At 39.9% G+C, this 26,333-nt stretch overlaps 2 protein-coding genes across 20 annotated transcripts in view; one reads left to right on the top strand and one right to left on the bottom strand.

Annotated features, from left to right (window-relative positions):
* Positions 1 to 2,255, top strand: part of PON1 (paraoxonase 1) — a 34,947-nt gene extending 32,692 nt beyond the window's left edge. Inside the window, exon 9 of the mRNA XM_025471309.3 lies at positions 1,849 to 2,255. Within this exon, the coding sequence (XP_025327094.1) occupies positions 1,849 to 2,007 (159 nt within the window). The 3' untranslated portion in view covers positions 2,008 to 2,255. The remainder of the gene's footprint in view (positions 1 to 1,848) is intronic.
* Positions 2,256 to 4,577: 2,322 nt separating this feature from the next.
* Positions 4,578 to 26,333, bottom strand: part of PPP1R9A (protein phosphatase 1 regulatory subunit 9A) — a 312,061-nt gene continuing 290,305 nt past the window's right edge. For 9 of the 19 annotated variants that reach the window (XM_049093580.1, XM_049093584.1, XM_049093586.1 and 6 more), the window contains 5 exons: positions 16,571 to 16,769; positions 14,454 to 14,573; positions 13,580 to 13,603; positions 12,286 to 12,468; positions 4,578 to 10,912 (listed from right to left, as the gene is read on the bottom strand). In XM_049093580.1, the coding sequence (XP_048949537.1) occupies positions 10,703 to 10,912; positions 12,286 to 12,468; positions 13,580 to 13,603; positions 14,454 to 14,573; positions 16,571 to 16,769 (736 nt within the window). In that variant the 3' untranslated portion in view covers positions 4,578 to 10,702. The remainder of the gene's footprint in view (positions 10,913 to 12,285; positions 12,469 to 13,579; positions 13,604 to 14,453; positions 14,574 to 16,570; positions 16,770 to 26,333) is intronic. The other 10 variants (XM_049093583.1, XM_049093600.1, XM_049093591.1 and 7 more) reach the window with 3 other exon arrangements.

Raw genomic sequence — 26,333 nt, 5'->3', positions numbered from 1 at the left:
TTTAAGAGTCAGTCTCATTGCCACCCACTCACCCACACAAAAATTATATTAATGCTCATGTCTCTCAGATTAAAAAACCCCAAATGAAATGTGCATTTCCAATTACTGTATGGCCCTCCATACCCTTTCTCTCTAGGTTTACAGGACAATCGTGATTATGTTTAATGGCAATCCTTTGTGCCTTTTACTGGTTCTTAGCTATTAGGATTGCTGTATGGTTTGCTTAACAGAATTGAAGAAATGTATGCTGTGGCGTGTTCACTGTTCAGAACAGAGCAGAATGTTAGATTCTAATTTGTTCCTGCTTGTTAGCTCATCTGGTGAACTTGGGTCATTTGCTATAGCATGGACTTGGTTTGCTGTTCTGGAAAAAGTACTTCCTTTCTAATGATGGATCTGGTAAGGAATAGCAAAAAACTAATAACAATCTATTATCTAATGTGCTGCCCCACAGAAGAGTGACTGACTTTTAGTGAAAGAACCTCACTTAAGCCCAGGTGCACCGTCACCTATTTCCCAGTGAGTAACTACATCTGTTTTTTGGGCTGGCAGTTTTTTTGTTTTTTTTTTTAAAGATTTTTTAAAAATCTTTTTTTAAAGATTTATTTGAGAGAGAGAGAAAGAGAGAGAGAGCGAGTGAGCATGCACTTGTGGGGGGAGAGGCGGAGGGAGAGAATCTTTCAGCAGATTCCCCACTGAATGCAGGTGGGCAGGGCAGCTGTTTTAAAGAGGTCCTTTTCAATGCTCCCACTGACCCTTTATATACACGCACTTGCCCCCCCATAGTCTGCTGTATTTGATGTTTTTGTATACAAGTACCCTTTCTTCCAGTCATTGTATTTTATCCTAAAGGCTTCAGAATGATAGGAAGTTAGAGTTGAAAAGAAACTTAATCCAGTCCCATGCACCTTGTTCTAGAAATGAAAAACAAACAAACAAACAAAAAAACAAATGGGAAGGTGAAGGTCAAAACATGACCCCAGGGCCTCTGCCTTACAGGGAGCTCTTTACAGTACTGTGGATTATATGAAATTGCCATTTTACTTGCCAGAAGAGTCAAACATTGGCTACTCCATGTGATCAGCTTTGCACGCTACTATGCTGTTTTGTTTTTTAAAGATTTTATATATTTATTTGTGAGAGACACACAGAAAGGCAGAAACATAGGTAGAGGGAGAAGCAGGTTCCCAGTGGGGAGCCTGATGTAGGACTTGATTCCAGGACCCCAGGATCATGCCCTGAGCCTAAGGCAGATGCTCAACCACTGAGCAACCCAGGTGCCCCTATTACACTGCTGTTAAATGACACAATCCTATTTCTGCTCAACTAGAGGGAGGAGACTCAACTTAAAAATCTTATATGTTGAGAGTTGCAGTCTCAAGTCCCGAGGAAAAGCTGAGTATGGTACAGAGAAATTTTTTTTTTTAATTGCCAGAATTTAAAAACCAAGAATTAAGTGTGAGCATCCAAATTCCTAGCTTATCTATAAATACACAAAACTGGTCTGAATTCTAGCATGGCAGTCATTCGACTATTACTAGCAGCTCCCCTGTGCCCCCTACTTAGCACAGTCCCTCCTTCTTCAGGGTCTCACACCCAGGCTGGGCTACTCACTCCTACCTCTTCCGTAGTCTGGCAGACTTATGTGTCTATCTCTCTTCAAGATGAGCTGATTAAAACCTGTCATTTTGGGCAATAAGGAGACCGGTGTCTTATATAAAGAGTAATTTTGGAACAAAATCTGATTTATCAACAGGCTTCTTCATATGGAGAAGTGACCCATCTTTAAAGTGATGTTTTTGAGTGACTTTAAAAGAAATCTTAAGCTAACATTATTTCTTTGCTTAGGTGATCCGAATCCAGAACATTTTAACAGAAGAACCCAAGGTTAGAGTGGTTTATGCAGACAATGGTACAGTGTTGCAAGGAAGTACCGTGGCCTCTGTGTATAAAGGGAAACTGCTGGTCGGCACTGTGTTCCACAAAGCTCTTTGCTGCGAGCTCTAGCAGGTCAATTTGCACCCCCATGCCACAGACACTGTGAGCCCGCCATTTCAACTGCTTGCCACTTCCCTGGGGCCACAGTGATCTCATCTAAACAGTGAATCTGACCCTGAATTGGACATGTGGAAGGATGAAAGTGCTGTTTAACTGGGAATGGAATCAATGCATAAGGCTTTTTTTGAAAGTACTGTAGCAAATCAGTCTAGAAATACTTGAAAACCTCATTTACCAATAAAAATCCTATCAATAAAGTGGCCAGCATTGCTGTGTCGGTTGTCAGGCCTTCAATCATTTAACTGTGTGTGATCCGAAAGTACTTTCCCTAAAGTGTGTGTTGCCTGGGAGCACATGAACTTTTTGCTGCCTTGATGAATCTTGTTCAGGAAACAGAGGAGCAGGATGGCCTCAGATGTTGTCCCAACCAGCCGTCCTCACTCCGGGGCTCCGGTTCACCTGCTGGGAAACTAGATGTGCATAGAGTCCCCTCCAGACATACCTCCTTAGCAAGGCCATGGGACATACTGGTACAGTCTATTTGCCCTTCTTTGTTTTTTTTTGTTTTTTTGTTTTTTTTTTTCCCCAAAGATTTTATTGTATTTATTTTAGAGAGGCAGAGAGCAAGAGTGAGAGAGAGGATGGGCTGAGGGAGGGGCAGATGGAGAGGGAGAAGCAGGCTCCCCGCTGAGCAGGAAACCCCATGCGGGGCTCAATCCCAGGACCCCAGGATCATGACCTGAGGGGAAGGCAGACGCTTCACCAACTGAGTCACCCAGGTGCCCCTACCATTTACCTTCTATGTATGACTTTCTCAGTAAATATAAACCTAATTATCCCACTTCTCCTTTTACCTGCATTTACTCAATTCTCTGGTAGTGATGTTGTGTAGGAAAATCTTAATATTCTTGGGAGTGTCCATTATCTTAGCATAAACATTTTAGTTTCTTTGACCCAGTGAAAAGAAGACGTTTGTTTGCTTCAGTGATTGAATACAGAATGGAGTCTATCATCGATTCAGGTAAAGCTAAATGCCCCAAAGTATTGTTGATACAAGTGATGGTGGTGGTGGTTTGGTTGCTCTTTTTAAGTAGACTCCACACCCAACCTGGAGCCCAACATGGGGTTGAGACCTGAGCCCCCTGAGATTGAGACCTGAGCTGAGATCAAGAGTTGGATGCTTATCCTATTGAGCCACCCAAGGCCCTCCCCGCTACCTTTTTTTCTATTGTAACTTGCAGGGGAGGCTTTGAAGAAAATAGTAGAAAGGCAAACAAAAACATTTAAAAATCAACAGCCTTGGCCTATCTTTTGAGGGACAATGATTAGGAAGAAAAGATGACTTTTGTCATTTTCTTATAAAAGCTGGTATGAAGCAGTTACCTGTCTTTCTCTTCTGAAAGTATGACTTCCAGGCTGGATTATTTCTCTGGGATGCTCAAGTAGTCATGTTAGAAACAAAGTTCTTCTAAGGCATTTGCCATGATGATGGTCTAGCATTTTGGGAAAAAAATTGCTGATAAATTGAAAACTGCCAACTTTTAAGGCTACTAACTTAAAGAAACAAGAAGAACATTTTGTCTGGATCAAAAAACACTTCTCACATCAGATTAGAGTTATTTTAGTCACGATTTCAGTGAGCCTAATGTCATGTGCCCTATGAGTGCTCAATTATTCAGCGATACTGTTCACAGCCCTTGAAGCTGGATTTTCTGAAATATTGTTTTGAAACTATTGCTAGCTGTTGGGCTTATGTTGAAAAAGCCACATATTTCCTTTAAAAAGAGTTGCTTGATATCATCAATGAAATAACTATACTGTTTTCTCTTGTTCTTGACAGAATAAACAAATTTGGCCCCCAACCCACCCAACAGGAAAAGAAAGCAAGTGATTCAATTTGACACAGCATCCACTCAAGATCAGTCAAAAAGGGACACATGCTTCCCCTCGGTGAGGGGTTTCATAACACACTCCGAGGAAGAGAAAAACCAGCTTACTTCATTTATTTGGTGCCCAAGGCTTAGTCACAGATCAATTATGGTTCATGTGTGTATGTGTGTGTGTGTGTTTGTGTGTGAGACAGAGAGAGATGAGAAATTAATACCCCTCATTTGTTATATTCAAGTCTTCAGAACATTTAAGGTTTTAGAAATAAAATTGCTGCTTCGAACCCGGTACTGTGGGCCAGGCTGCCCCCAAGCCTACCCCCCAGCCTGCCCTGTGCTGTGTGAGGCCTGCTGTTGACTGCCTCCCCCCCCCACCCCGTCACAGACCCTCATGGGCCCCACAGGGACCGGAAACGCACAACAGGAACTGGAAGGCGGGTGAGGGAGCTTCTGGTGGAGCATCTTTCACTTCATGCCCCGTTCCATAATTGTGCTTTCATATGTAATTCGAGCTGCCAATTTACACTTTACCGGGGCTAAAGCTTATTTTTAGTTACATTTCCATGGAAAATGTGCACTTTGCTCTTGGTTGATAGATATATTTTGACAGTTAATGCAGGTTTACCCAGTCAAGGCTTGTTTTAGTTGAAGGTGAAAATGGAAGAGGAAAAAAAAACCTTACTCAGACAGATGTCCATATTTCTCTTTTTATTGCATTCGTTGTCTAACAACAATAATACTCATTGGCAAGAAATTTATTTACACCGACAAATTAAATTTAATCACAGGTATTTTTAGATTGGTCAGAAAACAGAGGGCCGTTGTGATAGTTTGCTTTGAATGCCTCTGAAAACCAAAGAGTAAGAAATGTTGCTTGAAACGGAACAATCTAGAGAAAGTACATATTAACCAAGCACAAGAGAACAATTCAGACGTGGCACTATTGTCTCTTCCATGCAAATGATCAGACACCAAAATGTACAAATTAAAAGTTTCAGATAACATGCTATCCATATTTATTGGACTTAAAATGATTTTTCAAACAACTCTTTTCTTTTAGTGATATATAAAGAAAGATTAAAATAAATCAACTTCTTACAATGGAACAGAATTCATTCTCTTGTTTCTTTTTTCAGCTGGCTGGTTTTGTTAATGATATGTAGCAGGCGTACTAGTTGTTTAATTGCAACACCATTAAAAAATATAAAAGCAGTAGTGATGACCATAAATAATATTAAGGGAAACATATACGTATACATACATACACACATACATATATACATATATATGTATATATATATATACATATATACACACACATATATATATATATATATTTAAGGGGTTTTACAAAGCATTAATTAAACCTGATGTTGTTGGAAGGTGTTACCTAGCTGGAGTGCCTATCAATTCCCACTTTTCAAGGTAATTTAACTATTTGTGGCCAATTGTTCTTTCATGGATGAAGGATTAAATCCTTCAAAGAAAAGCTGGGTAGGTGGGTAAAAGAGCTGAAAGAAAGAGAAATGTACACCTTCCAACAACACACTCACACCCATATCCACTTGCATTATATTTGGCAATGACCTAACTATGCCATCACTCCACAAAAGAAGTAAATAAATGATCATGTGTTGGCAAAAGTGCCATCAGAGAGCCAGTAGTTAGTGACTTAAGCATCACAGCTACCAAATACATCATTGCAGAGCATGAGCGAATGCACAGTAACACATGGTGCAATTTTTAGCCAAGGAAACTGCGGTCCACAGTTGAAATGCCCAAAGCTGCATAAATTTCTGAGGTTCAACTCAGCAATGTGCAATCTTGACATCAAAAGCATTAACCAAACATTTGAGGAAACTTTATCTTACTAAAATACCAAGTATCTAATAAATCAATTTTACCAAAATATATAAACATGTAGAAGGATAAGTGCATTTAGTAGAAATACTTACATTAAAAAAATCTCTTAAAATCTTATGAGCCATTCAATGTATACACACACAAAAAGTGGCAATAAGGCTATGATTACTGCTTGGGGGTCCTAACTGACATTACCAAGTTTCATATACTATATAAATATATATATATATAGATATATATATATTTATGCAATGTGATTGCTGTGTGTGTGTGTAAGGTGGGAATATATTCACACATATGTAGTTCTGTACATCTACACACGTGGCATGCACATTATTGAGAAGTTGCCTCTGGTTCTCTTATTCTTTACCTCATATTCATTCTTGAATCTCTAGAAGTTTTGGGGTTGGGGTAGGGCCAAAGATTGGAAATCATCACATTTCTTTCCTTCCCCACTCTGTAGATCTGGAAGCAGGTCACACGCTGTGCTTGATCCTCACCACTCATGGACGTGAGCCTTCAAGTCACAACATTCCCTCGACACATCCACACAGATGCTCACACACAAGCACTTAAAGACTCTGTTTACCATAAGGTAGAACTTGATGCTTTTATTTTCCAGGGGAAAACTGATTCTGTAAGGTTTTTCTTTGCCCTCTGACTTCCTGGTTGGATATATTCTATGCCGCTACTATAAGTTACTCAAATACTACTGGTGTACTGTGTGGTATTATTTTTTCCCCAGTGTTTTGGACCAAGGCTAAATTTCCTGAGACTTTAAATCCCTAAGATATATATATATATATATATATATATATATATATATATATATATATATATAATCTGCCTACATAGCCAGGCTGTTTTATTTCTGGACTTCATCCTTAAATGCTTAGCTTCAAAATAGTACATGGGTAGATCCTTGACTTAAGGTAAATTTCAAAATATATTTTTAAGAACTCTGGACTTCTCTTTTCCATTTTACCTTTCATTCAGAAAGCGCTGCGGGCTTAGCAGTAAGTAGGTGAGCACCAGCCACCAGAATGAAATGCCCCTCACCAGCGCCATACTGGGACAGGAAATTTAGTTGCTCAAGTGGAATTTGGTAATTCTTAAATATGTCAATGTATTGAGGGGGGCTACAACATATCCAAAGTATGAACATTTCTTTTAGAATGGTTGGGACATCTCCCTTTAGAATCTTCGAACACTGGGCTTCTTCTCCTAAAGCTTGGTCTATACAATCTTTAGCATTTAGAAATGAGTTAGAATATCCATATAGATGCAATTTTTTATTTACCTTTTAAAATACAATTTTAAAGCACATGTTGATCCTATTACACAAAGAATCTAGATGAGAATTCTTTATCTTCAGCAAAAACCATAAAGACTAATTAAGGTGCTAGATCCAACAACCTGTGACTATTTTTGTAGCTTGGGCCTGGGATGGCTTAAGCTTTGGGGCCAGAGACTGACACAGGATGAAAGGCAGCAGCAAGAGTTAATTTGGTTCCTCCCCTATCCTCCTGCCACTTTGTTTCCAACAACAAAGAAGCACAGAGTAGGCATTTCCATTTCATGCCCCTTAAAAGCTAAGTTTGGAGTGAGCACTATCATACTGAGGTCATGAACCCTTATGGGTTAAAAATACTGTAATGTTGAGGGCTGGTAATCCCCCACCACCCAAGCTAAAGGAGGATAACACAGAATGATACCTTCATTGTCATGAAATTAACGATAGACTTCATCAGTGTGACCCAATGGGCAAAATTAGGTTTCTACCCTAATGTATCACTCTGAAGTACACTTCTGATTCACATAAAAAAAGAAAAAAAAAAAAAGAATGAGATAGCTATTACATAAACTGTAAGTTACTTTAAGGGAGATGGTCTTAAATAATCTGTTATAAAACCTGAAGTCCTTTAATGGAAAACTCTGCCCCAGACATTCAGCTCATACAACGCTCTCTGTCTACAGCTTGGCCTCACCACACATTCCCTAACCCCCAAAGCATTACCTATACCCCAAAACAATTTGGCTGTTGTTAGAGTTATACTGAGCTGTCATTTAGGGAATATAGTTCACAGTAACCAGATATTCCCTTTCTGTTCATTTTCTGATAAATAAAAAAACTGCAGAGTTTTTAAGGTCCATAAAGCAACAATTCTATGTTAAACAGTATGGATACCGAAAACCACTAGCACTAAAGTGGGTGTTGTTGAAGACACTGGAACCTCCATTAGGTATCATGCACTAGAGTCAAGAAAAGAAATAATACGAAAACAAAATGTTCATAAGATCTGAGGTCCTGCACTTTGTTTTCATACTCTGATCAATCAGTTTACATTTTATCCTTGGCTGGACAGTCAAATCAAATGCCTTTTACGATTTCAGCAGTTGTAAGTAGTAATATTAAAATAACTCTGGAAGACCTAAAGTTACTGTAACTTAACTTAAAAAAATCAAAATAGTCATAATACAAAATAAATGACTTGAGGAATAATAATTTGATTTATAATATTTTCAGTTGGTCATTGGTCTAAATATTGGGAGTGTACAAATAAAGTTCAAGAAAAATACTTTTAAGACATTTAAGAAAATGTAATATAATAGAGATCATAAATTATGTGCAGAGATTGAGACTTACAGACATTTCCAGTATGTACAACCATTTTTAAATATTACCGAAGTGTAAACATAACTTAAGATAATCATCCTCTATTTCCACTCTTAAAATGAATACAGAGCAAAACTTCCAGTGTGATCCAAATCGCTTTTTTCCCCACAGATAAGCAAAAATGGCAAAAAACTTACAATAGCAAGCACTAGTATTACCAGATTTTGACTAATTTAGTCTTTTAGCATTAGAAAAGATCTGCTGAATTTTATAGTTCATGAATAGTGGTTCTTTGTTTCTCAAGATATTAATAAATAGCAAAGCACCACACATCTGAAATATTAATAGAGTATCCAGTATGGCAGTTTCATTATCATACACCAAATGAAGATAGTCAGAAAAACATACATAGTGACTTTAATAATCGTGAATCACAATGTTACTTTATATCAATGTTTCAGAGCATTGATTGATCTTTACTAGGGACAAAAGGATGGGTACAGACAATATTCGCTCACTATAACAGGCCTTAGGGAAAGAACAGAATTATAAGTTTCTAGTTTAGCCAATTCCAGATTTCAGATAAGCAAGCCAAAAAACAAAACAAAAAAAAACAAAAAACAAAAAAAAAGATTGAAAGAAAGAAATTAAATTAAATCAAAATTTTAAAAAGTCACAATGTCCAAAAAATGAGATGGTGCTATATGGGCAGGAGCCCCTTTACATTATCTGTTACCTGTAACCTTCAACAAAAGCCTTCCCCAAGCTCTGTGTGTACATTTCCAGGGTAAGATATGGACAGAGACCCCCCCGCCCCTACTGTGTAGTAAAGGAAGTAAAATATTAGTTCAAGATTTGTCCGGCCTCAACTCTTATTTTGAAACTCGTCCCTTGGAAAGTGGATGACCTCATTTTTATAGCCAACGCAGCAAAGACAACCAGAAACACAAGCATAAAAAGCAAAACAATGACAAACAACATCCGATCATTTGAAATTTCTCAAGATGAGTTGATTTTCTCCTCTTTCTGGCCTAGTCTCTTACACTTGAATTACTTTGATGAAACACTGAAATCCTTAATACTGGCTTGAAAATAAGCATGACTGTCTCCACTGGTAGACTGCAGCCTGTGTGGGTACTCTTACACGAACTTTACCTGTAACGTGGAAATCGCTTCAGAACGAAAGAGAATGGCTCAGAAAAACCATTCAAAACATCTCTAAAATGAAACCATCAACTCTCCTTTACAGGAACATTCCATGTGCTCGAAAAATTGCTTCTCTGGTTGACCGCTCCTCAAATCTGAATTTTCTCTAACCGGTATTTCTATTGGTCTTAAAAGGACATTTGTTAAAACACTAACTGAGCCCACTTGGGAAATCTTAAGTAGAAAATCTGTGACAGGTTCCTGATTGTGTCACAGTCAGGCTGAAGACTAGTCGGAATGTTCCCCAGGGGAGGAAACCTGAAAATGTTGGTTTCCTTAAAAATCAATTTCCTGTCGAATTTGCTGGGGAAAGAGGGAACTACGGTCTGTGTGTCGGGGTCGCTGACCCGCCGAGCGTGCAGCGGGAGCGGAGCCAACAACGGTCCCGGAGCCCGTGGCTGCCTTCACGGCTAACTCTAGGGGACAGCTGTCGCCCCCAGAGCCCCAAGGCAATACCCACATCCACATCCTGAAGGCTTCGGTTTCCTTCTGGAGTTAACAGGTAACGAATTCTTCTCTCTTTTTCCGATGCCCAGCGAGCAGGAGAGGGCGCTCGCCTTTGAGCAGGGGACCAGTCATGTGGCGGAGCACCCGTGTTTCTACAGGGGGGTCGGCTCGCTGTCCAGACACAGAAATGAGGGGGGAAACTTGCCCACACAGCAGCGTAGACCCTAGAGCCCAGATCTCCTGGCAGGCCGGTGCTTGGGCCGCCCAGATCTGTGCCGTTGCCCCGTTTCGGGTTCCCAGACTGGAAGGTCATGGCGCTCCACTAACACCACCGGGCGTGTCATGCTTTTGTTGGGCAGGGTGACACTGGGTCCCCCCTGTGAGACACCCACCCAACGCAGCCCAAGACGCTGGTAAGTAACAGAAGAGAGAAACACAGCTATTTTGCATCTTTCACAAATAAGATCCTTGGTTTGATAAGAAACAAAGGTGGCTTGGGATTATTTCGGGAGGTCAAAATTAAAAGTGTATTCTATCATTGCAGAAAACGCAGTTATGCCCCCATGCGGTTCCCCCGTCGGCCTAGAGCACGTTACCGCTGTCACGAGTTCCTTCGTCCTTTGCAGGAGAGCAGGGCAGGAGGAGGGGAGAGCTGTCTGGGGTGCTGGGGGTAGAGGGAGGTGTGTTACTGCTCGCCAGCACCCTCTGATGCAGCGGTCATCTTTTCTGTCTTTTTAGATTTCCTCTGCATTTGCTCTTGTTCCTTCCTTCGCAGCTTTTCTCTTTGTTTTTCCATCTTCTCTTGAGCCTTTCGAGCCTTCTCCAGAGATACCTTCATTTCCTTGAGTTTTTTTTTGACCACTGCTCGGTCCTGGGATGACGTCACTCCCAGAGCCTAGGAAGGAAATACATAAACAAACTGAACTCGAAAACCAATGGCCTCTCTTGCTTGGGAAGAGTTTGATATCACAATGTTCAGACTTAAGAACTGATTTAAACATAATCAAAGAGGTAAAAACCAAGAAAGAGCTGCTTCCATTTGCCAAAAATCTCCATTCTTAGGGGCTGAGCTTTATTTGCCCTTTGAAGTCCCTCACAGAGTACACCCTAAACCCCATTAAATAAATGCCTTCCAAATTCATATTTAATGGGTGAAGGAATAAAAAAGGTGGGGAGAGGGGCACAATTTTGCTTCTCCAACCTTTGGGCTATAGACATTTACAGGCAAAAGTATTGCTAAACTCATCAATATTTTTAAAAGCTAGCAGTGGGCACCTGCTGCCACAGAGGGCTCCAAGAAGGGGCAGGGAGGATTGAAGTGGCTTCCTGTTTGCCAATGCAGTCATTTACAATGAGGACCAAAAATGTCTTTAGGGCCAAAATACTCATGTCAGCAGGACCAGCCATTTTCTCCCTGTGGGCAGACCTATAAAGGAATCCTGTTAATGAGGAGGTTGCTTAGTGAGTTTGGAATTCAGAATAAGAGGAGTTGGTTGCGTACTTTTAAATGTTTCATGACCTTCAGAATCAACAGCAGGATGCATCCATCTCCCCAACAGGGACAGCCTTGTCAATGGGGCCTTCATAATCACACACTATTGATTGATCTCTAACCTTTTCAAGACTGTCAAGAGATACTCATCTGCTCTTCAGCCCAGCAGGGGGCTGAGGTTGAGGGGGTGGGGAGCTGAATGTGAGCTCTTTTTGCCCTTTTTCCACAGGGGTGGGTGCTCCCCTCAGTCTCTAAAAGGGATGGACTGGACAGGTGAAATGAGAGTGGGATGGAGCCGGGGAGACATGGCCTGCGCGTACTTGGGGGGAGAAAGTTCTGAGGAGAATGTCACCTCAGTTTTGGAGAGGCGTGCAGGGAGGAGTGGGGGTGGAGAAGAGATGAATAAGGAAGGAGAGACTCATGGATCTAGGTTTTAACTCTAATGTGATGACAGAGTTCACAATGGCCATTATTACAACTCATACTACACAGGAAGTCAGCAGAGTTCATACATGGACCATGTGTTGCTGGGCGGAAGCAATGAGAGGGAGTCCCTCGCTCTCCTACTCAGCAGCCTACTGTTTGATTGAGGGTCCCTGACCACTTTCCTAAACTCCATTTACTACTCAGAAATGACACAACGTCCTCTCTGCTGACGATTGATAAGAATTACCTCTCACATATGCAGAATGCTCTTGTTCTAGTGAAAACATTTCAGGTGCCATGAGCAACACAACTTGTACCTCGTAATCTCACACAGAGATAGAATTCTTTACCTTAAGTTTATTTCCATCCAACTGCAGGAGTTGCTCGCCAGTGATGTTTTGGGCACTGAATTCAGATACATACTGCTCCAGATTTAGGCTCATGAGCCAGTGAGAAACCTGCTGCACGCTCCATTCATGAACGGCCCGATTCTGACACTGACTGTGTTTGGGAGACTGTCCATCATCAAGGATCTGAGGTAGGAATGTTATGCAGCGTTGTTAAAGGACCAAAATGCTTATTATGCTAAAGGACCACGGCTTATTATGCTATCAAAAGGAATTTCTTGCCAACTAGAGCCACATTTATTTTAAACCATAAAATGAATAAGCTAATGGTTCTAGTTGTGTGTGTAACACACACAGAAACACACGCAGTTATTGCCTACATTTTTTCAGGTATTTGGAAATCTAAAAATTTCCCCAGTAAAGCGGCGTTATTAATGCAGGAAGTTTAATACTGAAAAATACACTCCAATGTTGCAAGCCTTTACATTAGAACACTTTGGAAAGAGTACGAGATGCAGAAAACAAGTATTTCATTGATCTCTATATGCAACGCATCATTCTGCGTGTAGCCTCTGAGAAGACATTAGAGGTATAGAAAAATACATTGACAAATATGGAGGGACTTTCCCTTAGAAGAGGACAGAATTAAGTCCTCAAACATTGTGAGGGGAAATTTTGCAGCCATGGTGTCACTTGAGCAGCAAGCGAACCCGTGAAGGAGGCAGGGCAGGTAATGTCCATAATGACTCTCAATAAATGAATAAGGTGAGGCTTAGCAAGTCTACTTGTCTGTCGGGAGCACATAGCTAGTGACTGGCAGAGCTTAACAGTTTGTAGTTTATTCCAAATCTCAAGCTCTGCCCAGTGTAGAACATCACTTTTAATAGTGCAGAGGGCAGCTTGGTTCCTAGAACCTCTAAGCTGAGAGGCGATGAAGGCGATGACAGGTCTGGGAGGAGAGACAGGAGTCACCTCAGGGAACACTGACAAGGGGATGGGGTAAGCCGAGATGAAGGCAGAGGATGTGGAACAGAATGGACCGTGTCAAGGTAGTGGTGATGGGGGACCGATCGAGGGACCTTGCAGGTTGAACCTGGTGATCCTCTTGACTCGGGAACATCTTTTAAACTTAGGTATAGACAAGGGCAGAGAGCAAAATGATTTAACATAAAGAAATCTTCCACTACAGACACAAGTATTCTTGTATAGTTTGAGTTTTAAATCATTTTGCAGAGAGAGAAGAGAATTTTCAAACAATACCACAGAAGCCACCACACGCAGCCCACTGATAGCTCACCTCGTCATCTATCATATCCAGGCTCTGAGTGAGGGAGCAACAAAGGAATCAAAAAGAAAAGTGTTATAGAAATAGGAGGCACAACATACATAGTACAAAGATTTAAAATTAAAATCATGCCAAGCCTGAAGAGTATGGGCAGAAGAATTGAAGAGACAAAAAGTTAAAAAAAAATCATGTTAGAAAGAAGTAACTTAGAGCAAGTATGTGGAGCAACAATATCTTTATTTCCACTGTTTCTCTCCCTCACCCCCTGCCCTAAATACTGGCATTTCTTTCCTCTCCTTATCTTTGCAGCACTAAGTCCATCACTCATGTAATTTCCTGTTTCTCTACAAACATTTATCTTCTGGGAATTCTTGGCAATGTTAATTTGACCCTGGATTCTAAATAAGTGATTCTCACCCAGTTTTTCTCCCTTCTCCACCACAGTGGTTCTCAATCAGGGGACACACACTACTCAGAGGGACCAGCAGAGCCCTGGGATAGGGGTGATGGTGGGGGGAAGGGAGGGAGAGGGGGGTGCAGTCCGTAAACTCCCACGTGCTTTCTGGGTTGTCCCTGTTTTTGCTCTCTAGTGCCCAGCCTCCCACCACCAACTCCCTCCCCCCTACCAGCCCCCAGCTCAGAGTCATCTCAGTTAAATCAGAAAGCCAGAGGAGGTCCCTGGAGAGCTGTAAAGGGGCTCAGAAACAATTCTTTGCCTTCATGTTGAGATAGAGAGAGAGAGATCATGAAGACTTCATACCAAACCTGAAACCATGGTCCTGATGATTTATATGCAAAATCTACTTAAGAACGTTTTCCTGGTGATAGGTGACAGGGACAATGCATGATCTCAGAAAGCAGGCATGTGTGAGCGCCTTGAGCGTACCTCATCTGATGAGAGTGCTAAGGACTGAGAGAGCCCTGGTGTTTTGGGTTCCGCTCCTAGGCCACTAAGGTCTGCCGAACTGGTACTGCTGGGACTGAAGTCATCGTTGAAGGTGAAATTCTGTAAAAATAAATGAAGCTCAGTGTTAAATGAGCACAGCAAACTGGATGTAGGTGTATTTTGCAAGTCCTAAAAAGGTTCTGTTTAAGTAATCTTTGAAGGAATTCATATTTGGTTTGGTGATGACCTTCAAGTGGCAGTGGTTGAGAACACTGTGCCTTTTGCAACTGATAGGGAATTCTGGATGCTTTCTCCATCAGATGAAAGGATAAGTGTTTTGGAAAAATCATTCTTCAATCCCTCTTCAAGGGTACAGCATTCATTATACTCTGCAACTGCTTAGAGGAGTAATATTAATAAGCCTATCTTCTTTGACCCTACTCGCGATGAGTAACAGTGCAAGTAAAAATACAAGATGGTGTGGAGAGCCTGAGTTATTAGGAACAGATGGCCATCCATATTAGAAAGGTAGCTTGAGTACCCCCTGGGAAGGATCGCTTGCTGTTGGTTGTGATAAATACTGTGAGAAATGGCAGATCCTCCCCTGGATATAACCTTCAAGATGTGAGTTCTGGGGGGAGGTCACAGTCTGACAATGCACTAGTAGTTACACGCTAAAATACAACTCTCACACAGCACCCGCAGAGCACCAGAGAGGCTGCGGAACAGATAAGCACAAGGGGCTGGTAGAGTTGAGGGATGGGGCATAAAAAAAACTTTCCCAGAACTTCATTAAAATGTTCAGTGGATATTAAAGTCAAGTAAATTCACAATGACCACGTGGCTGCATTTGTGAAAATATTTTAAACCAAATCTGTAGTCTTGCTAGTGCAAGAGTAGGAGAATTATTCAAACTACATTTGGACTTCTCAAATCCAATACCAACAATGTTTCAAGATCAAAGTGGCCTGTTGATGCCAAAACTTCTTTTGCTGGTAATTCTAGAACAACTGGCTTCTGAGGAACTCTAAGCCCTTGGCCAACACCATCTTGTTCCATATTCGGCTTCCTTAGGACCTGGACCATTAGTTTTCCATTAAGTCCCCTTGCCACTGGGTTCAATAGATTGTCAAAAATAACTACATGCCGGAGGCTGGAGAATTCAGTGCCAGATAAGCCCCAAGGTTTGCTAAACTCAGAAATGGAGACTAAATCCAAGCACACGGAGCTAGGCTAGGAGAACATGTAAGCAGGAAAGCATTTAACACAACACACTACTATTTGATATCGTCAACAGACATACCACCCCGAACCCTGTCCAAACCCTGTGAGCTGCTGACCTCAAGAAAAGAGTTAAATTCAAGGCACATTAATCACACATTTCTGTTTGAGAAAGAAAAGCGAACATAGATAAAAGGAGACCAAACAACATGTGAAAGTTAGCCACCATATACGTTTCAATAAAATGTTAGATAAGGTTTGCAGCGTCATGCTGGAAATAACAATCATGCGTTTAAAAACAAACAACACCCATGCAATTATATTTTCTAATTCTGCTAAAGTTAAAGAACTTTGGTGATGACGTTATAAGTTTTTCAACATTTAGGTTTGATTTAAAAGTAGAAATAAGTAAGGGTGCTATGTCAGCATTGGTTTGTTTTAAAGACTTTCATTTAGATATATTGAACACATATTCAGTCCCAAATTTATTTGTTTTCCAGTAAATCTCGAAGAGCACAGTAAAAATAGTCTTGTAATGTAATTTAGAGTGGAATACTTGGTAAACAGATCTATCATACTGTACCATGATTCAAATGCATCTTTCCCAGCATGGCTTAACTGTCAAACTGAGATTAAATAGCAATATGTGAAAAGACAGGCAAATCAAAGATTAACATACAATCTAGAATGGAACAGCATTAAAGAGGGTGATGGTTAAATGAGGCCTTCTTTTTCCCCACACAAGAAATACCATGCATGGTTTATTGCAGTGTTATCACATTGGTTTCTCAGGTCCAGAGTAAACACACAAGTTGAGAATGCTTTCCAAAGACTTTGAAGAGGAGGAAGGATTTGGGGTTTTTCTTGTTTGCTTTTTAAATCCATGTGTTTTCTACCTTGGACCCCTTTTTATCTGAAATTAGAGTTTCAGGAGAAGGCTGAAGGGGACTCATAGGTGAAGGCAGGTCCCTGAAGGAATAGGATCCTTTCCGGCTTTCATTAAACCACGAGAAAGGCATGCACGGTGAGCGCGTGGAGGCCTGAGGCGCCGGAGATGGCTTCAGTTTCCAGTGTTCCAGCCTGCCTCTGAAGATCCTGTTTTATGAAAAAAAAATGCATATTACACAAAGGAAGGGCAAGTCTGACATTTGTTGAACTGAATTCTGAAGGGTCTCTGAATACAGTTCAAAGCAACAGTTTGACAAATTGTTCTACAAGAGAGGAAAAACTTTGCATTTTTGACTAGGATATTAATCTTAGTAGCTATCTTTTTTTGCATCATCAACGTTTTCATATCGCTATTGCCATAGTGAATTCTTATGAAATGTGCTTAATAAGTGGATGTGGGCGAATTAAAACCAGGGAGGGGCATGGTCTTTCTGAAACTGCTATCGGGTTAACCATCACAGCATTCCCCTTATTCGGGTGATACAGCTGTGCCTTACCGCTAGTGACATTAGCTCTTAGTCAGCATTCTTTCCTGGCCTTCTCTGAACTCATGCTTCCAAGAGTCTGGGACTTTAGAAAATGTTGTATTTAAATAATTTTGAAATTTCAGGGCTTATGATATTTTAAGCAAAACACACACCTTATTGGTTTTTCATCATAATCTGGGTGCCTTTTCCTAGGAGGAGACCAGAGCTTGTTTGGAGGTCCTAGCAGGGAGCACAGCTACTCGTGTACCTTGACCAAAGAATGGTCCTCCCTTATTGGGGAAGGTCTTCAACTGAGCACAAGGCTTCGAGAGGGACACATTCAGAGTGATGAGGGAAGAAGGGGTCCCGGTGTAGCCAGCTAGTTCGCCCTCACACTTCCTAGGAGGAGGCTGGACCGCAAGTCTCAACACTCTACTTGGAGGTCCAGGATCTTTTACCTCTTGAACATAAGGCCTTGGCCCTTCCCTTAGCCTCTATTTCTCCTCTATAAAAGGTGGATATTGTAGGTAGCTTATATGTGGTTGTTAAGAATTAAATGAATTTTGAGAAACTGTGAAAGTATAAACAATTTATGGTTATTATTTATATTTAAAGGAGTCAAAGGCATTTGAGAAACACAGTTTGAAAGCAGATATTTTTATGAGTGCATGTACTTGCATATTTATATTTACTTCTGGTCAGAAAAAAATAATTATCAAGAGCTGAGGCAGGAATGGGCAGTTATTTCTTTGCATCTTGGAAGAGGTCAATATGTCCAAATGAGATTTGACACAATGCCTATTATTTGTTAGCTGTTGATGTCATGAAAACAAAGAGATTCCCTTTCAATGAAAAGTGCTTCCACACTGCAGCTAGAAGACTCATTATCCACATGTATACTGGACTTCAGTCTTCTCACATCGAATTTAAAATATTTTGAAATATTTATACTCTTCAAATATTTTAAAATATATTTCAAATTACATAAACAGTCTAACTCCTAACAGCTTCTGTTTCTTTCCAAAGATTGTTGTGAGACTCAGATGGGACAATAAATGTGAAAGCATCTTGTTAACTGCTTTGCAAAACAATGTACAAATGTAAAGGATTATAAAATTAGTGACCAAAGAGAATGGAGACATCAGTGAAGTTTTGGTAGAATACTGAAATCATAGGTTGGGTGAGTAAGATGGCTGGTCATTTAAAGATTTCAGAATACCTGATGATTATGATGGTGAATTCCTTTTAAAGAAAAACAATAAAGGGGACAGTAAGAATAACAGAGAAAGCCCAATGAGAGATGTGTCAACCTTCAATCTCATCTGAAAGTCTAAACTAAAACAGTTCTGTATCCTGAAGTCTACTTACTTGCTATTAAAAGATGGGGTGGGGGGGGGTACAATAACTGAACTTAAGAAATCATGCTAGTAGAGGCAGACTGGTCCCCTGTAAGCACTTTTTATTCCTGGATGGTGGACCAGTGAGGTGTTTCCCAAACAAGTCTGATAAGAATCACCTGGGGCAGCTGCTCAAATACAGATTCTTGGGCACCTGGACTTACTAGAATCTGGGAGAGAAGAGGGGAAGAGTTTGCTTGGAATCTATATGTTAACACATGTCTGAGCTGACTCTTGGAGGTTTTTAGTATCTATATTTATTTCTATTATCCTGAATGCAAATATGAGGTTTCTGGAGAACAGATGACTATTTACTTACAGAAAATCATTGCACAGGCTCCCCATGTCCTAATTTCCTCTTTCCAGAGTGACAGAATGAAAGCCACTTGTCATCTTATACTTGGTCTACATTTTAAGTGAGGCATCTAAAAAATACCAATCTGGATGATTATATAGACAGGGACAGTAGTGCTGTCCCCACTTCCCCTATGGGAGAAGGAGAGAAATCTTATCTTCTTAATGTCAACAAACTCAACTAGGGAAGGGTCTTAGGTTCTTATCCTTCAGAAAGTAACATATGTCCTAGGGGGAGATAAGACCAGTCTCCAGCTTAATAAGCTTGGGAATGTCTCCATGAAGCTGGGTCTTATCCCCTCTCCCTATCCCACTCCTTGAAAATGAAACCACGCACCTCATGAGAGGTAAATCTCTGCAGTTCTCACTATCTATCCAGTCATAATTTAACTTCTAAGGCTTGACTTTTTTTTTTTTTTAAGGCTTGCCTGTTAAGCTTAGGTTCCACAGTCCAGTAAAAAAAGTGCTCAGAAAGCTCTAACCATGCAGAATCATATGAATATTTTTTCTGTAGTCCCACATTCTTATGATTGGACATGTTTGAGATAAACTGGGCCTAAGGGTTATTTCCCCTGTTATAAATTTCTGAATCAATTAATCAAAGTAGCATGGGAGTTTTTTTTTTTTTTTTAAGAGTTCCATCCATAATCAAAAAGTTATAGTAGTTGCTTAAATACATGGCTATTGTTTTAAAGTTTATAAAGAGACCATAATTAATGACATGACTGTCTTGTCCTACTCCCAAGTGAATTTACCTTGTAATAATGCTTTTGGGACAACCACCACCATCCCCATTTTTTTTTTTTTAATTAGGCAGGAAATAAGAATATTGCTGCCTACCTGCTCTCACTGTAATGCCTTACTAGAAAAGGACCTTTAGTTCAAATTCTGACCATGTAACATTTCAAACAAAATCCCAAGACAACATATAATTAAACTCTTTCCTGAGAGTCTCGCTGCCAGTAAAATAGTCAAGACTAATAATTCCATGAGGACTTTGAACATCTAGTCCCTAAGACAGGTCTTATAATGTGAGTGTGATGAATGACATCACAGAAGCTCAGCTTTGGGTGACACTCAGAGGCTTTCTTCCAGTTTTCTATACAAGATGATGGAAAGACTGGAGGAATTGTCCAACAGAAAGCCAAGAAAGCCCACTTCTAAGGAAACAACCAATGTCCTCACAACTGAGAACCACCATGTCCTGGAGTCCTTTGAAGAGAATTTTCCAGGTTTCCAGGAAGTCTTGCTATGCCCCTGCTGAGGCTCTATCCTGAATCCTTCATTTCTTTGTGCAACCTTGACTCCAAATCCCCATGAACCTATGTAACTTCCATCTGTCTCCTGGTATCCTGAATAGTCAGTATGCTTCCATTTCCTTGGATCTAGAATGCATTCATTAAAAAAAAGCAAACTCTCCATTACTTCATAATTTCTGATCTATCAGCTTACCAGACATGCTTTCTAAAAAAATACCAATTTCCTTTTGGTCAATTTGAAGTCTTGGGCCTCCACAAGCAGCAGAGAGAATTTACTGACCACTCATCGTCTGTTCACTTGGTGGAGAAATACATTAACATAGCATAAAATTCTTCCTTCCTTCCCTCCTTGCTCTCCTCCTTCCTTTTTTCCTTCCTACCCTTCTTCCCTCCCTCTATTGACAGTTTTGACTCTGAGAGCAGATTATATGGTCTGGGATGCATAAGCTTCACAGAGATCCTTAATAACCCCTTGAAAAATCAAGATTGGTAGAAATGAGTGCTTCGTGGATCTGAAAGTAATTCCCAATGGATAAAAATAGGTATGTGTTTTGTAATTCATCGTTTTTTAACTTGTACACTAATGTCTCACTATCACTTTTGGTAAAAATGGAATTATAAGTCACTGATGTAACTGCTTGTTTTATTGTTAGGAACTGGGAAAAAGAATGGCTTCATTTTTTTTTTTTTTTAAAGAATGTCTTCAAATTAAGTCTGTCGTATTAAATTGTCATGGGTGGGGGCGGTTGAGGTGGGGGTAATCATTGTTTCCTGGCATTTAAATAGTTCATAATTAACAACTTTACAGAGCAGTTAACCCAATTACATGCATCTTTAAACCAATTCGTCCTGGGGTCAGCATCCCAAAATTAAGTTGCTCAGGTAAACATTCCATTGAAGTTTTTTTTTTTTTTTTTTTTTTGGTTTGTCTTTGAATACTAGGTTTGTGAAGTATTCAGAACAAATTGAATGTCATCAAGATATAATTAGGAGTTCAGGAACTGCCAGAACAGAAAAAGTATAAGCAGAATACAGAATTCAAGCAGGTAGTTAAGGAGGTTAATTAAAGCAAGTTAGGCGTAATCAGAGGAAGGGCTGCAGACTTCCATTTATTCAAATCAGATGAAGTCATTCTGTAAGGTTCTAATATCCATCAGGGAGACTGAGGTTGTAAAGCCAACCCCTTCAGAAGGGCCCTTGGAGCTCCTGACAGGTTAATAGCTATGACAAGCAGGTGTCCATCTGCAGTTCAGGCCAACTACCATTGACACATCCTGCTTCGACCCGGAGTTACAGTCCAAACCTCTGATCAATAACCAATAATAGCCCAACTGAAATGGTCACTGTAGAGTTTAACCTTAATTTCTGACAGGGTTCTGGACATGCTACCATGGAATATGGCAACTTGGCACAGCATATATTTTAAGGGGGAAGAAATGTGAGAAAGAGCAGGTACAGGAAGGGTTCTCTGGCCTTCCTTCCCCATCGCTTCTGAAGCAGATCCTAAGACTCTTATATGAGAGGTGCCCTTCCTACACCAGGAGGAAAGGAACATTCTTATCTCTGCAGATAGAGGGCCACCAAGAGGAGTCAGAAAGAAGGAACGAATAGGCCTTGCTAAGTTTCCCATTGTTTTAGTTCATGCCCTTTTGTGCTAATACATTTTTCCAAGACTTTCCACTCTTCAACAAACCTAGCATTAAAATGCTCAGGCTTAACCAATTCTTTGGTCTTCATTTCCCAATAAAGGCTCTATCACCCAAAACTTGATGTTAAATAAATCTGTATACTTTTCCCCTGTTAATCTGTCTTCTGTTAATCTCATTTACAGGACTCCAGCTGGGAAACCCAAGAGGTTAAAAAAAAAAAAAAGTATTTTTTGCCTCCTCTACATTCATATGAGATGGAGAAACTGTTCCCTTGATGTGATTTTTCAACCACACTGGGAAGGTTGAAAATGAAACAGCAAGATGATTATGTAAATAAAAATTTGGTATTTCAAAACAAAAATGTTAGGTTTAAGAATAATAAATACATCGCTTAGGATTTAAGAACATTTGTATTACCAGAAATCTGAGGGAGAAGTTTGTCTATTGATTCTATTTTAATATTTTTAACTGGCTAAGATTTAAAATAACCAAAATTGATAAGGGCACTGGATATTTACAGTCACTATGTCACCATTTTAATCTACCATATTTTCGAGAGTTTTTTTTTCAAGTGGAAAAGTGTTGATGTGTTAGGAATGTAAGTTTGTCAGGTTTCAAGGGGAAGTACTTAAAAAGAAAACTGAATAGATTATAAATTTATAAATGTAGTTTTCTAAAAACAGGACAGGGCAGTCCGGGTGGCTCAGCGGTTTAGCGCTGTCTTCAGTCCAGGGCGTGATCCTGGAGACCCGGGATCGAGTCCCATGTCAGGCTCCTTGCATGGAGCCTGCTTCTCCCTCTGCCTGTGTCTCTGCCTCTCTCTCTCTCTCTCTCTCTCTCTCTCTCATGAATAAATAAATAAATATCTTAACAAAAAGATTAAAAAAAATAAAAACACGACAATTACAGGGGGAACAAGTCTGCTCCACTAAGGCTAAGCTTGCAGTATTCAAAGGTCTCTATAAAAGTGATTGCTTTTATTTTCTATAAAATTTTACTAGATGTGTAAACAAAACAACAAGATTTATAAGATGAACTGAAACTCAAAAAAAAGATAGGTTTTAAACTGGAGACTTTAATAAATTACTTTTCATTTATAATCCTAATGATTATCTTTTTAAGGATAAAGCAACATTTAGGCATTTAATGTTTGGGCATTAAAAATATCAAGCAGCTCCGCGGGCCGGGGCCGCCCCGAGTCCAGCCGCGGAGAGCGGCGGGTCCCCAGGGTGCAAAAAAATAAAATAAATAAAAAATAAAAAATAAAAAAGAAAAAAGAAAAAAGAAAAAGAAAAAAAATCAAGCAAAGGGGAAAACCTGAAGAAGTTATATTGTCAAAGTTAAGCACTCCACAGGGGCTTTGCTGAATTTTCATCATCATTGTTCATGCCTTAAACACTTGGTTTGAAATTTGCCAGGCTGAAATTATTTCGCCATTCTCTAATGGCCATTCTCCTCTGGCCATTTACAATTGCATTTTTGTTTCCTGTTTTTTAAAATCACTTTTTTTAAAAGAGAAATTTTGGCTCCTTCCTGAGATGCCATTGTGGGTCAAGTTTTGAGATGTTTTTCTCTTCAGGCATACATGACAGATTTGTTAAAGATGTTTTTAAGTACCAATGTTACTTTTTGCTTTATCTTATTTTTCCCTATCCAATTTGCCTTTAAAATAAATCTTATTGTTATATCTTTTGTACCTCTCTGAATAAACAAATTATATTGGGAACACAGAGGAGTAGATATAGATTTAAAAAACAATAGAGAAACAAGAGTACATGTATTGTGATGAGCACTGAGTAATGTATAGAAACGGTTGAATCATCAAATTGTATACCTGAAGCTAATACTGTATATTAATTATACTTCAATAAAAAAAGTGAAAAAAAGAATAAACAAACATGAAACCATGCCAATTTATAGATCAATGGAATGAGTTAGAACTCAAAAGAGGATGTTTTTCTTTTTTTTTTTTAATTTTTATTTATTTATTTATGATAGTCACAGAGAGAGAGAGAGAGAGAGAGAGAGAGAGGCAGAGACACAGGCAGAGGGAGAAGCAGGCTCCATGCACCGGGAGCCCAATGTGGGATTCGATCCCGGGTCTCCAGGATCGCACCCTGGGCCAAAGGCCGGCGCTAAACTGCTGCGCCACCCAGGGATCCCAAGAGGATGTTTTTCATAGAATCATATGGATCAACACTGTCCAATAGAAATATAATACAAACTACAAATATAAATTACAATTTTTGATAACCACATCAAAAGGGGTAAAATTAATTTATGTTTTATTTAACCCCAAATATTCTAAATATTATTTCCACATGTCATCGGTATTACAACATTTTTAATAAGATATTTCACTTTTTTTTTTTAACAACAGAAATTTATTTTCTCACAGTTAAAGCTGGAAGCCTCAGATCAGGGTGTCAGCAGAGTTGGTTTATCCTGAGGCCTCTCTCTTTGGTTTGCAGATGGCCACATTCTCTCTGTGAGCACATCCCTGGTATCATTCTCTCATTTTATAAAGACACTAGTCCCATTGGAATAGGTCCCCAATTGACTAGGACCTCACTTAATCTTGATTATCTCCTTAAAACCCTTATCTTCAAATACAGTTACACTGGGGGGTTAAGGCTTCCACATATTGATTGGGGCAGGAACACAACCCGGCCCGTAACACCAAAGTTTGCTGTACTGTGTCTAAGAGAGTATAAGGTCTAGAGCGGTGGTTCTCAAAGTGTCGTCTCCTGTCTAACAGTCAGCATCACCTGGGAACTTATTAGAAATACTAATTTGGGGGGGTCTGCCCCACATCTAATGAATCACAAACTCAGGATGGGGCCCCAACAACTTGTTTCAACAAACCTTCCAGATGATTTTGATACAGACTAAAGCTTGAATACTACTTGGTCCTATATCCTAGTGAATATGATATGGTAGAAAAAGGTATTGAAACAAAAATCTTCATAGCAGCCACGGAAGGGATGATATCATGAAATCTGTTTTATATATGAAGAGACAGAGGTACAGTTCCATAACTGAGTTGCCCAAGGCCATACATTACTGCACCATAGAGGCAGCAGTAGGACCCAGGTCTTCTGATTCAGTGCCAAGACGGTCAACTCTTCCTACCAATCTCCTCTGATACATACAATTCTACAAATCACAATAGTGGTCTCCATAGGGCAGCTCTTTTGACAGTTTTGAATGTGACCAAGCCCATTTACACATCAATTATCAATCAAATTATTACTTTTTTCCAAACAAAAATTTCTATCTAGCCATGACTTCATGATCAAAATAGTAATTAATAAATAGAGCACAAGTCATTAAAATTAATTTAGGACTTCATGTTTATAGTTGAGAATTGGATGTAGAGAAATTTGACTACATCCTTAGAACACTGTGGAAGAAATCAATGAACATAAATTTAGCATACTGAGTCTTTGAAATCCTGCATGCATTTTCTCCTAAAACACATCTCAATATGGACTAGCTGCATTTCTAGTGCTCCATGGCCACATCTGACTAGAGGCTACCATATTGCATAGTACAGACAGAAATGGCTGGGAGTTAGAGACCGTGTAGTTTTAATCCATCTAACTATTATTATTATTATTTTTAAATTCTAATTATTTTTTAGTGGGAAACCAAGGTCTAAGAAATTCAGAACCTTACCTATGGCAAAGTCAGGATGAATACTTGGATTCTGGCACAGTGCTTTTCCCACAGTTCACACTTTTAAGCGGAATGCAAATTCACCTCCACCAAGGAGTACCATCTCCCTTCCTGTTGTTTTCCCACACTCCACCATCTAAGCTTGTTCTGAGATACATATGACTGCTCACATGGTTTTCCCTTCTGCCACTCAACCGGGAGCTTCTCCCACAGAGCTCCAAAGTAGGTACTCCACTGACCATCAGTGGCAACTTACTCTAAAATTAGGAATAGTATTTTATTTTACACTTTGGTGTGAACAAGCTCTGACTAGGAGCTCTTTCCGGTTTTTCTTATCTGCTGTGCTGTGCTGCCTGTTTAAATCAGAATGTTCTCTGAGCACATACTGGAAAAGGTTAGAACTGAGCCATATTTTGGGGGGTTTGTTATACTTATTTAACCTCACCTATTTGTTTCACGTTGGTCGTGTATTTGAGTCATTGTATCTCCACAAGGAATACAATAAAAGTAAACTCTTTAACTCTTGAGGAAGGGAAAAAACAAAAAACAAGACAGAATGTAGCAAAGCTCTCCTCTGGCCTCTTTAAAGTCCAGCAGCCTCAGCTATAACTAATTGAATGACCTCATCAGATTTTTATAGCCTAATAATGAAAAGCCTAAGAGATAAGATTAGGGACTCAATCCATGAATCACTCCCCCTTTTTCCTGGGAAAGCTTCACAGAGGTGATGAGTTTATTCTTGGTCTTCCACAGCTGCAGTGGGACCCTCAAGCGGATGGTGCTTGCCACCCACTTCCCTTCAGGGGCCCTGTGAACCTAACTCAATCGCATTAAGCCCCTACTGGGCAATAACTCTGTTTTCTGGCATATGTTTTAAAAGGTTCTGGGCCCATTATCAATTTACAGA

Source organism: Canis lupus, chromosome 14 (assembly GCF_003254725.2).
Source record: "Canis lupus dingo isolate Sandy chromosome 14, ASM325472v2, whole genome shotgun sequence".
Classification (NCBI taxonomy): Eukaryota; Metazoa; Chordata; class Mammalia; order Carnivora; family Canidae; genus Canis; species Canis lupus.
This window is presented reverse-complemented; position numbering and strand designations above follow the sequence as displayed.